At 36.8% G+C, this 13,191-nt stretch overlaps 1 protein-coding gene across 3 annotated transcripts in view; it reads right to left on the bottom strand.

Annotated features, from left to right (window-relative positions):
• Window positions 1-8,617, bottom strand: part of abcc9 (ATP-binding cassette, sub-family C (CFTR/MRP), member 9) — a 98,136-nt gene extending 89,519 nt beyond the window's left edge. For 2 of the 3 annotated variants that reach the window (XM_041977456.1, XM_041977457.1), the window contains exons 1-2: window positions 5,469-5,632; window positions 2,040-2,219 (exon numbers count right to left, since the gene is read on the bottom strand). In XM_041977456.1, the coding sequence (XP_041833390.1) occupies window positions 2,040-2,181 (142 nt within the window). In that variant the 5' untranslated portion in view covers window positions 2,182-2,219; window positions 5,469-5,632. Of the gene's footprint in view, window positions 1-2,039; window positions 2,220-5,468; window positions 5,633-8,575 lie in introns of those variants that run through there. The other variant, XM_041977455.1, reaches the window with a different exon arrangement.
• Window positions 8,618-13,191: the final 4,574 nt, after the last annotated feature.

Genomic DNA, 13,191 nt, shown 5'->3' with positions numbered 1-13,191 from the left:
CAGCTCCTTGTGAAAATATTCAACCATCCTTTTTTTTTGGCTGACTTTATATATGTACCATGAGAACATCCATTTTTTTTCTAAAACTTCCGACCATGGTTCTGTTGTTGCAGCTTTATTGTTATATCTTTATATTTATCCATCCAATATGAGCAATGTTGCATATCACTGAGCAAGTTTATGATTTTAAACATGACTTTAACATCATTGTGATGATGCTTCTTGTGCTACATCAGCCAAAAAGACAATCCTATTAATATAATTTCCTTATGAAACCAATCCAAATCCTCTTGGAAAATACAAAAGGCCCATTTACTCCTCCAACTATCCCTCAGCAACATCCAAAAAACACAATAGACAAAAAGAAAAAACATCAAACTTTGTGAATGATCCTGTAATCTTCACTGGATGAGTTCAGTGGTGACAGCTGCACTGAACTCCGAGACTTTCCAGACGAAAGAGTGAAGCTTTAGGAGGTTTCCGTCTGTTTGGATGCATATAACGTAGAGCTGAGGCTTTACCTGCTGAAGCACTGAAAATCTTCTAGATACTGTAATTATATTCCAAAACACACCCCTTATTGAGGTTCATTGAGGTTTGTTCATTTCTGCACAGTTCTCTTCAGGACTCACCACAGCTTCAGGTCAGGATTTTAAGTCATGTCAGCACCTTGATTCTTTTCTTTTTCAGTTTTCTGTTGTACATCTTCTGTTGTGTTTGGGATCATTGTCCTGTTGCATGAGACAGTTTCAGCCCAGCTTTAGCTGTCAGACACCTCATATTTTACTCCAGAGTACATGGTTCAGTCAATGACTGCAAGGTGTCCAGGTCCTGTAGCTGCAGGAGAAGCCCAGATCATCACCCCTCCACCACTGTGCTTGGCAGTTGGTATTTGCTATTTGTGCAGATATGCTGCGTTTGGTTTACTCCAGATGTGCTGCTGCTTATTCTGACCAAACATCTCCACTTTGATTTGGTCTGTCCAAAGGGTATTATTTCAGAAGTCTTGTGGTTTGCTCAGAAACAGCTTTGCATGCCTAAGCTTTTCTTTTAGAGAGAAAAGAGGTTTTCTCCTGCAACCCTTCCAAACAAGTCATATCTGTTCAGTCTTTTATCAGTTGTACTGTCATGAACTTTAACATTTAACATACTAACTGAGCCCTGGAGAGTCTGAGATGTAGCTTTTGGTTGTTTTGCCATTTCTATGAACATTGCACCACCTGAACTTGGAGAGAATTTGCTAAGACGTCCAAATGGCTTTACAAAAACATGGCTAACCCCTCCCCAGGTTGATGGGTAACAACAATTGTTTTTCTAAGAGCATTGCACTAACACAAATCTTAATGCTCCAGACCAGCAAACTACCAAAACCTCTTCTTTTACAGAGGTGATCACAGTGATCACTTCATTAAGTGCATTTGAACTTTAGACATGCTTATTACCAATATTAAAGAAGTTTTTTTTTTATAACATGTAGATGAATTTAGAGTAGGGCTGCACGATATCAGGAAAACATGCGATTTGATCTGTGATAAATAAAATTTGATGCCACTTTAATGTTTGCTCATACAAAGTTCAATTTGCAAAACTTGCATGCATGGAAATGTTAACGGACACGTTAGCAGCGTAGTTTTAGCTAACATTAGATTTCAGTAACTCTTTTCTTTTTAACAAAAATCCTTCAGTCAATAATACAAACACACACGTACAGCGGTGACCTGCAGCCTACAGACTAGAGATAAAATAGAAAATTGACAGCCTTTCAATTGAAAAATTGAAAGCGTTTTTTTACCAGCTTTTGATAAATTAAAATAAGATTTGTGTTTTATATTCTAGTGTTAATTATCACTTATTAAAAACAGTGTCTATCAGATAAATCATATTTACATAAATACACTGTTGTCACACTAATATGGAAAACAGAATATATTTATTTTATATTTATTATATATTAGAATATTTATCGCAGTTTAGGCAGTTGATATATTATGAAGCCCTAATTTAAAGGTCTGTATATAGAGAAGCAATTTATCACCTACCAATGAAGAGGATTGGGAATGTGATGAAGAGCAAGAAGACATGAGGAACCAGGTTGAGGGCGTCCACGAAGCAGCCATTGTTCAGCACGTTTTTCCCCACATTGTAGGCATCCTTATTGTTGCCACAAAACGACACACCCATGCCACAAGCCAACGGCTCCCAACGAGCCCGGAGTCAATCTGTAACAAAACAGAAATCTGTTTATGCAAGACAAATCAGGCTATTTTCTATATTATTTCATTGTTTTCTTCACCATAACAGCTTTACTATCGCAGTGTCACAAGTTCAAGTGCACACAAGCTCACACAGAAACACACTAGTGTGAGATATGATGGTTATTTTAAGAGCGCTGCCCTCAGGATTACTGCTAAATACATATTAAAGAGTTGGAAATGCAATACATTAGCTTAATGACTTCACTCTTTCGGTTAAAAGTACAGCAGATCTATGAAACGTGCTGCTTCTATTTGCTGTAAAACGAATACATGAATGTATGTTTGCAGTTATGGCTGCATGCCATCGTTACTGATGCCTTGAAAAGCATCTGTCAGCACCATTCTCAGCTAAAATTATTCCGCTTCACTCAACCTTAATTCAATTAACCATTGAGAACCAATGTGTTTATTATGATAAAGCTGTTACAAAAGAACTTAATCTGGTAGGCTACAAATATTTACATATGATTTAGGTATAATTCTGCTGCTGGTGAATGGCATCGAGCTAATCCATCTAATCTTCACATGGGGATTATTTATTTTGCAAAAAATTCTAAGCCAGTGCTTCCAAACCTGAAGCCTAAATCATCCTTACAGGTTTTTTACTGCACAGTGGTTTTCAAAATGAGATGTTTTGGCTCTTTGTCTCCATCTGATGCATTTTGAAATAATGTCAAACTGTCGAATGGGAAGCTGCAGAGTCCTGTGATTGTGTCTTAACTCAGCTTATGAAGATGGATTACTATTAAAATTGTCATGTTTCTCAAGGCAATCATGAGATCTGGAACTTTACTTTTCCAACCTTGCGTATGTTTAAATAAAACCACCGCTGTGCAATGATCTCGCTTATCCCAGCTGATCTGTATCCAAGAAATCTTTCCATTTCCAATGCATTACAAAAACTCTGGGAATGCTGTTGTATGCAGACTGCCCAAACGAGCAGTTTCAGGTTACTGTACCATTCTATGCTGCATGTCTGTCAGTGACTTCAGCACCAAAACTGGTAATAGGGTGTCATAAACGGTAGATCGGACATGTCCCTAAACGGAGGTAAGCAAGACCAAGTTTGAAGTTTGTTTTGTTTTGTTTTTTTTCAAAGAATGGAAAATTGTGAGAGATTCTTTTGGAAATTTTAACTTGTGTGCATGCATGTTCACCACCGTGTAGCTCCTGCACAAACTAGAGATTTAAAATAGAGATTTAATGACTGCTATGTCCTTGGTAGATTTCCTGTATTTTAAAATGACCTTGCTTTAATTAAGAGCTGTGTATTCATGATAAAAACACCATATACACAATGAAAAAGCATTTTGCTTTTCTTCAAAGCTGCAGCAGCTGGAAATCTAAAATTAAAGCACTGCATGTTTGTGGACAGACAAATAAAACCAAGTTCTTAACCTTCTTCCCTTTTATCTACATCCCAGAATGTTAAAACATCTATAAAACACTCACTGCCTGACCAAAACAAAGCCTCCACTTAGCTTTAAGAAAGCAAATAATCTTGGGCTGCTTCGGTTGGTCAGGTGCCATACTATCCCTCGTGACATCTATGTGTTGTTCATTGCTAATATCATTGAAAGACAGCAGAAGCTGCTGGATTTGTGTGTTTCACTGTTTTCATTTTAGCTAATTTTCCTTTTATAGCTTAAAAAAACATGTTTTATTCAACTCAAACCAACATGCTTGTCAGGATTGTATTATTCTTTTGAAAACAGAAGGTGGATGGTGAAGTGGAAGGGTCTTTGGGTGAGGTAAATAATCTGATTTTCATTGAGGTGTCTATTATGTTTTTACTGCTGCAGAATTAAACCCTCATGTAGTAAGTCTGACTCTTCATGATGGCTAAACATAAACACAACCACTCAATGCTTGGCAGGATAAAATGCGTTGCTATGCCGATGTGAGATGTTAGTGTGAGATAAATATTCATCCAAATGGCAATTAGTGCTCATCAACTGTTGCTTTGTCACTTTCATGGGCATGTCTGAATGAAATCTGTGAGGAACCATAACAGAAATGTGACCTATGATAAACTGAATGCCATCACATATTAATGAAGCCAATGATGTTAAGTAGCTCATGTCTGAAAAGGGCTTCACAGAATCGACAGTGTAATCTGATATTCCTGAGTAGATGTGCAGTTTTAAACACTTTTATCCACAATCTTTTATAACAATCAGGTCAAAACAAGATTATTTATCCATGTAAATAATGAAACTTTATTAAACTGTCCCATTTATACCCTAAACCTCCTCAACAGTGAGAAGCAAATGGGACAGGCATGAATTACTGTCACATTATGCCTAAATAATATATATGCTTGATGGATTACACGTGTGACAAAATTTATATTAAATACTAATGATTCATATACATATTAAGTCACTTTCTAAGAAACACATTTTTACAGAGAAGCAGAATTCATTTTCAAATTTTAAGATTATTTAAAGTAGTTAGGAGTCTTGTTGGAAGGTTTACGAGATTTAGCCAACTGCATCTTACCAAATAAATTAATTAATTAAAAAATAAAAGTAGTAAAATTTTTAGTTTCGATATTTTGAAATGCTTTATTAAAATGCATATTTCACTTGTTTGTTTGCTTTGTTTGTTTTGTTTGCTTTTTAGATGCTAAAGGGCAACATGCTAACAGGAACAGCATGGCTGCCATATTTGTTTGGGTCAACTGACTCACCTTGTATTTTAGTGCCTTGTTGTGAAGAAATTGTCACTATTTGAGTCTTACTAAGCCTCATCAGACACAAATGTGGCCTAAGACTGGGATTCCTCCCCTCCTCATTTATTTATTCATTTATTTATTAGGTCTTTAAAATATTTTTTCAGCCATTTTCATTGACTATTTTTCTGTACTTATTTATTTATTTTTTTTACATTATTTACATTTTTTATACACTATTAGCATTAATAACACAAAAGCATTTTTTTCTTGGACAGTTAGCATGGGAGGTTAGGAATTAACTTATATGGCTAACTGATACTAAATCTAACCTATTTTTCACCTTTAGGGGAAAGGAAAAAAACACCTGCATTAGACTACACTATAATTTATCCAAAGTAATATTTCACATATAAATGTAGCTCCTACATATTTCATAAATCGGCAATGCACACATGTAAAAACAATAAAGCCGTTAAAATGAAGCTGGTTTAATGAGCAAGACCACTTTGCTAATTGTGAAAATATAAATGTCTTACCTCGGATTAAAGTAAAACTCCTCACTGAAACCGTTTCATTCCGGATGGCTGGGAATTAAAATGAAAGACAACAGGCAGAGAAAAGAAAGAAGTAGAAGAGAAATAAAATACAGTCAGAGCTGGAGTGAAAAAAGTTGATTATTTTTAGACTCGCCAGTCAAGAGCATCAGCTGCTCCACTCTACGCTGTCCCTGTCAGCCAACAGTCAAGTTAAGATTAATATGACAAATAACTTCCGGCACAGTCCTTCAAATTAAAGACACAAATCAATATAAGCGCATACACTAAAATCATATATAGTGTTGATATTCAGTACAGTGCAAAAGTCTTGAGCCACCTCTCATTTTATTATATATTCCTAATAAAATAGGAAATAGTAGCAGCAATTTACTAAAACTTGCAAACAAAAACATAAATATTAATACAGTATGTAAGGAAAACCAAAGAGTTTGTGCAATTTTCTCTAGCTAGCAAGTCAATATTAGGTCAGAGCACATTATTCTTTAAGAAAGTCTGTATCCTCTTAAACACGATATCTTGTCATTTATTTAAGTAGTTTGTATGAATAATTATGGGGAGGATTCATCACTCCATCAGACCTGTTGCTACTGAGTTTCAGTCCAGTTCTTGTGCCATTTTATTTATTTGACCCATTTCTCCCTGTTCTCTTTCCTTAAAAATAACTTCTTGACAGCCACATTGGTGTCCATTTCTGATGAGGCTTGAACCAATCTTACATCAATCAACTGGCGGTCTAGATACATTCTTCAAGTCCAGTTTCAGATCTTTGCTGGATTAATTCCTATTTCTGAAGAATATCACTTTCAGATCCTGTTCATCTGCTGTTGATGATTTTTGTCCTGACACTTCTTTTGTTCCCCATAAGCCCAGTTTCTTCAAATGTTTTAAAGACACATGGAATACTATGCTGAGGTATGTCAGGTTTTCAGCTAATAGCTCTTTGAGAATCACTCTGCTGCTGTAAAAATATTATTCTATGTCAAACTGTGTTATTTGGGTATTTGTTTATGGATTCAGTCAAGAAATTGGAACAAATTATGTGAATTTGTGTAATGAAACCCCCTAAATATCCTGCAAATTTCACCTACAACTATTTATATGGATAAAAGATGTGTTGTATACAAATATTTACTGGACTAATTTTACTGGACCCTTGCTTATTTATGTAATAGGACTGTTTTGTTCCAGTATCAACTGCTACTGGAGTACAATATGATTTCAAAGGTAATTTGCATTTGCTACTGGTCTAAAAAAGAATCTGCAATTATGGTTGTAGTCTGGAATAGCATACATCATTCAAATCTCAAGAACATTAGCAATCCAACGATGTATAACATATGTGTGTACTTGGAAGAGAAAATAAGTAAAATACATGTTTATTTGTTATGTCGTGCCCACAGGACCTCGGGTACCAGTGGGTTAAAGATCCCATTTAAAATAGTTTCCTGGTCTGTTATGTATTAAAACAACACTGATTTATCCCTTGAGTCAGGAGCTGTTTTTGTATGTCCAAATAAAATCTTTGAAAGACCTTTACAAAAAAATTAATCAACACAAATAAGTGCGGCTCAAGGCTGCATATCATCAACTGCATAATTCAGGCTCATTTACAATTGCTCATGTCAGTATTTCAAGTATAATTTAAGCTAATTTATTCAGGGTAAAATAAAATAACTGTTTTCACTCTAACTGTAACCCTGATAATTGCTCATTTCATTTATTGCTCATTATACTTAATTTATTCTAAATGTTCAGCCAGGTTTAAGTAATTTTATTTTGAATGCGCGGAATCTGTTATTTCCGGTTAAAATTTACGTAACTTCAGCGAACTTGATGCAACGATCCCTCATATCAGATTTCTAAACTTGTACTAGTTTGGCGCTGAGAAGAGTTTATTATAGGCTCCTTTCAACGGGCGACCTGGGAAAGGCTCTCAAACACAGCTAACAAACCTGCTGGAAAAAAAATAAAACGGCGTGTGGTCACAGATGTGCTATAATTTTTGTATTTTTTTTTTTTTTTTAAAGAAAGTTAACATCTGAGGTTTTAGGAATTTAAAAGCCACAACGCAACCTTTCATATAGCTGAGGTTTTATTTGTTTTAACGATCTAAAACCACAACTTTACTCACAGATGGCATGAATGAATGTATTTTTTAAATAAAGATGCTATGCCATCAGCTAGGTTTGATATTTTCAAGATTTTTCTATCTAGCCTATATTGTGGACGGACGTATTTGTAATGATTCTACGTTGTTATCCGATTTTGTATTGGCATGCAGCAGCATATTCACGCGAGATTAAAACATCAATGACTCTGAGAGGTTAGAGAAATCGCACGTGAACCGTCTTGCAGAGGCTCGAGGACCTTGGATGCGGTCAGCAGGGTGCACTCAAGCGGACACAAGCGTAGATGTCGATTTTATTGTCAACCATTCAAACCTTGGAAGGAAATATGTGCCGCAAGTCCTGTATCAACATATATACTTTTAAAAAGACGATGGACTCGCCATAAACAGATTTTGTCCTAATTCAGTCAGCCTACTTTTAAGGTCGTCAAATTCCTTTTAAAAAATAAAACATTTAATGTTTTTGCTCATACGGGCGAATATATTTATTAATAAAAAAAGACTTTATGTTTCTGTAACCGTACCTCTTTAAATCTTATATTCGGCGTGGATAAATCACAAAACAGGATTATTTATACTTGTAATTTATTTAACTTTTAGAAAACTGTCCCATCTATGTCGAAAGCCCTAGTACGCTGCGAAGCAAGTGGGACGGGTGTGAATTATCTCATACTGTGCTGAAATATGTGTGCTTAAATGATTTTATATATGCCGAAATAAAGTGTAAATCCTTATAATTCATATATACATACTAAGTTTGTTTCAAAGACACACTTTCTTGCGAAGAAGCAGAATTTATTTAAATTATATTATTATTAAACGCAGTCAGGTGCGTTCAAGGTCCCTCTGACAGAAGACGCTGTTTATCTCTGGGCTTGAGATGCTGCAGCCACAGAGACACAGAGGGGATGAAAACAAAAAAAGAAAAAGAAACGGAAACCCGACCCCCTACACTTACCCGACCTCTGACGCAGGTTTTGGGTCAAAGCGTCCTTTCCGGAACCATATACTCCTGGGTGCGATGTCTTATAATATTGCGGTTTATGCTGAAGGAACGATGACAGGAAATGCCTGCGTATGACAATTACTGTCGCGTCTGCTCAGAAATACTACAATGGCGCACGAGCGGCGAGAGGGCACGCGCGCCCTGTCAGATATAGTGGTTGGATTTTTAAGCAATGAAATTATTCATAGTTCATCAGGGAGGAAAATGGGTCATACTAAAGCCGAATAAAGCTGAGTTGAAAAGCCTGCGCTTCCAGAGCTTTTGTTTTTAGGCTTGTGTGGGTTTAAATTAATTGTAGAAACATAAATCACCTGGACGTGCAATTTCTCGAAGAGACAAGATTATGGGGGAACTGAAAGAAAGCACAAGGAAAAAAAGTAACTTCTTTTTTCTTTTTCTTTTTTTAAAGATTTATGTTGCTAATAAAATGGGAAATGTGTTCAGTCAGTAGTTATATTCTTTTTAAAGATAAAGTAACCCTTTATTGTCTTTTTGCACAACTGCACTCCATTACCATGTCAATCATTATTACAATTAAAAATCAAGAGCTTGCAAGTAAAGATATTGCATTGCTGCTGGTTGTAGAGCAGTAAAGTATGGAATAAATGCAAGTTTATATTTATTCCTCCTGCAGAAGGATACCCTGAAGCACCTGATGGTAGGCACTGATATTCCTCTGAGGACATGAGAGGCGTCTGTAATTATCTTGTTTACCAGTACCCACTTGAGCCCACTACCTTGAATCAGATATTCATCTGTTTCAATTTCCTGGGCCAGCCTGGGCTTCCGTCCTGCAGGAAACTGTGCCGTCGCAGAAGAAAGGAGTGGTAGTGGAAAAACCTAAAATATGACAGACATACGGTATCTTTAGCAGAGATGGAGAAACAGAAAATTTAGGAAGCAGTTCAAAAGATTTACATATATCTAAATGCAGATGATAAAAATAATGTTAAGCCTGAAGTGACATGTGCTATATCAACACCCTCAAGACTTTCATTCTTATAACATATTTGGGCTGGTTTAGTTACAATAGTGGTGTGGATGACTTGTGGTGTTTTTTTATTATTAATTATTCACTTTATCTGACAGGATTATACTTGCTTTGTTATTTTCCAGATAAAGATGGGCTTCTCAAACCCTTCTTGAAATTTAACAGGTCAGGGTTCTTGGTGAAGGATCACATGTGTTGCAACCAAAAGACTTTGTTTTAAAAAAAAAAACAAAAGAGAATATATTATTATTAGTAGTAGTAGTAGAAGTAATATATTATTATTATTAGTAGTATTAGTAGAAACAGTATTAGTAATATTGTTTTTGCTGTTATTGTTGTTGCATCCTGAAAGGAAGCAAATAGAAAGATGTAGGTTTGTATGTCTGGAATAGTTGAGGACATTTTCATTGAATAGAAATATAATTAAATAACCAAAGTATTTATTATTTATTAATCAGTCTAGAAGAGGAATTGGACCTTTGTACGAGGTATAACGTTTCTCTGCTGAATGGTAAAGAATCTTAGGTTAAATTAGCTGCTGCTCATCTCATCATCAACACCTGTAGTTGCAATGCTCCCTTGGTTGCTCTTATAGGAAACACCAATGTCAAGTCTACAAACACTTTTTTTTAAATTGATGATCTGAGTTCATTTTTATCAGACAACAAAAAAATGCATCTGGACGTGAGTTTCCTCAAGTTTTCACGAGAATTTTCATGTCAGTCCCTCAAAATGATTGTAACTCCTGCCCCCATGAGAGGTCCCAACCTCCGGGGTTGGTGACCAGTGGTCTGGAGACTCCAGCCGTGCTGGGACATGTTGGACAAAGGTTACAGATATTGGTTGAAGAGCCTGGGACTCCATTTGCTGCCGTCTCCAAGCTGAGAGGCCACATCCTGGGGCAGCAGAGGGAGGGCAGAGGTGGGAGGATAAATGTGTGTGCTGGGGAGGAGTGGAAGACAGGGTGTGTGGGAGGATTAGTCAACCGGGAGATATCAGTTGGTGTGTGTGTGTACACAGTTGGGAACAGTGTGAGGAGATTCCCATCCATGAGTGTTTCCCAAGAAACTGTAAACGAGAGGTTGATCTTCTACATGCACACACACACAGATGCAGCTTACTACAACAACTTTGCATGAGCCTTAAATCCAAAACTTAAATCAACTCTTAAAATTCTGTTTTTTAAATTTTGAGGATTTTGCCCCAAAAAGTGGTTGGTCCTCTAATTGGGAACAAAAACCCCACAAAATAAGGAACACAAGTGCTTTCAAGCATATAATAATAATTTGTGGTCTTAAATCTCCCCTTGAGGGTTTCACAAATATTCCCCCCCACCCTCTCGTCCTCCCTTTCTACATGCACAGACACACTCACATACAGTAGGAAAAGAAAATCAAACAGATGTTCCCCTCTGACCTCTGACCCCAGTGTCACCCGAAGAGGAAGTAGCACTTGTGACTGACTTGCAGTGACACCCAGGAAGATGGATGATGAAGAGAAGATGAACTTTAAAGCTTTTCTGTGAGTAAATAAAATAAACAATAACCCTCTGACTACGTGCTTCTGGTTGCTTTGAGTAAGTATCAAAGCCCAGATGATAAATTAGCGCTTCAGATATTACAGTATGTGTTTTAAATGTGTGTATTTTCTTTGCTGTGTTTGTGTATCCTGTATCCATGTTATGCTTCTGCGTGTGTGGTTTTAGTCCACAGCGTGAGAAAGCTTCCACTGATGGGAGTGTGTGAACAGTGTTGTCCCACAGCAGAAAGAAGGGATTGTTCCCTTCTTTGCAGCACACACACAAATCAAGAAATTATTTCCAGCATTCACGCATAAACTTTATTGTATCATGAAAACATGAACGGATTTAAAAATCAACCCACTCAAAAAAAAAAAAAAAAAAATCCAAATCTATGGAGTCAGTTTTGTTAAGTCTTTTCCAAAAAGTAGCTGAAACATCTGACGACAGACACGTGTCCACTGTCTTTGTCCACCTGAGACGAGCTGGTGTCCAGAGAGTTCTGTGCTGTTTCTGTTCGTATGGCTCCTTTCTTGTGTAATCCAATTTTAGCTTCTTTTCTGGTTCCCGTGGTGGGTTGCATTGAGTGAAAATGGTTCTCCAAGGTCCACCTTAACCCATCTGGCTGTATTGATCATGGTGTTAAGACGGTTTCTCCTGCAGTGCTGCCTGAGGACTCAAAGATCATGACTATCCAGCAGTGATTCTGTCATTGACCTTTCCCAGCTGTGATTTCCCCCAGACTCCCTGAATCATTTCCCAATGTTCTGCTTTGTAGATGCTGGAAAGCCAAAGTTCTCAACAATCGGCTGTCAGCAGCTGTAGGTTGGAACTGGAAGGTCAGTGGATCAACTCCAGGCTTCCCCTGACTACATGTCAAAGTGTCCTTGGGCAAGACACCTAACCCCACGTTGCTTCCCGATGTGCCTATCGGGATGTGTGTGTGTGTGTGTGTGTGTGTGTGTGTGTGTGTGTGTGTGTGTGTGTGTGTGTGTGTGTGTGTGTGTGTGTGAATGTGCTATATATAGTGTAAAGCACTTTGAGTAGTCAAGCTGACTGGAAAAGTGCTATATAAGTACAGTAAGTACAGTCCATTTACCAACAATTAGTCACTGGCAAATATTTATGATTTTCTCAAGAAAATTTGGGCCAAAGTGGTGAACCATGACCCATCTCTGCTTAGAAAGACAATACATTTGGTAGCTGCTGCTTTTATATCCAATGTTGACACCCTCACCTGTTACCAATTTAACTGCAGATTGTAAAATTTTCTAGAACACGTGTCAAACTCAAGGCCCACAGGCCACATCCGGCCTGTAAATGAATTATGTTTGGCCCACATGATCATATCTAAAAGCTATCAGAGCTGGCCAACTGATAGAGTGCACGCACCACGCAGAGCATATGTTTATGGATGTGTGTCTTTGAAATGAAGCACCACCACAGATTCAAGTATCTGGACAAAAACAAAGGCTCCAAAATGTAGAAAATTTATTAAGCCTTTAGACAGCAGAGTTTTTAAAGTTTTTAAGGGAAACTAAGTGAGAAAAATGTTGACTATGAACCTAATTTTATGATGGTAGTGAAATTACTCATGTAAGTTCATATTGTGGCTTCACAGGTTGGAAGCTGCGTTAGATTCCATAACTTTAACTATGAACTTATGTATTTTATATGTATAATATATACCTGGTTTTCAGTACAGTTTAATTTTTTGCATTCTTTCTTGCTATTAGAGGACATTTGATTTTTAAAAGGAATGAATTACTTTGGCTGTTATTTCCCTGTAGAAAATGTTTTCACTTGAAATTACTTCGAAAAGGAAAATTGCATTTAGAGCCATAAGAAATAAATGCAACAGACTTTTTTAAAATTTTATTTAATGATTAATAATGTTTTATAGGCAATAACTAACAGGCTCTCTTAGTTCCAGGTTCAATATGTGCAATAAAGTCTTGTTAAAAACGTTTTTAATAAACACTGAACCACGCCGACCCTCAACTTGTTCCAGTTTTTTCATCTTGTCCTGCTGTGTATTTGAGTTTGACACCCCTACTC

The sequence above is a fragment of the Melanotaenia boesemani genome, chromosome 23 (assembly GCF_017639745.1).
Source record: "Melanotaenia boesemani isolate fMelBoe1 chromosome 23, fMelBoe1.pri, whole genome shotgun sequence".
Classification (NCBI taxonomy): domain Eukaryota; kingdom Metazoa; phylum Chordata; class Actinopteri; order Atheriniformes; family Melanotaeniidae; genus Melanotaenia; species Melanotaenia boesemani.
The sequence above is the reverse complement of the archived record's forward strand: the minus strand, read 5'-3'. Positions and strand labels throughout refer to the sequence as shown.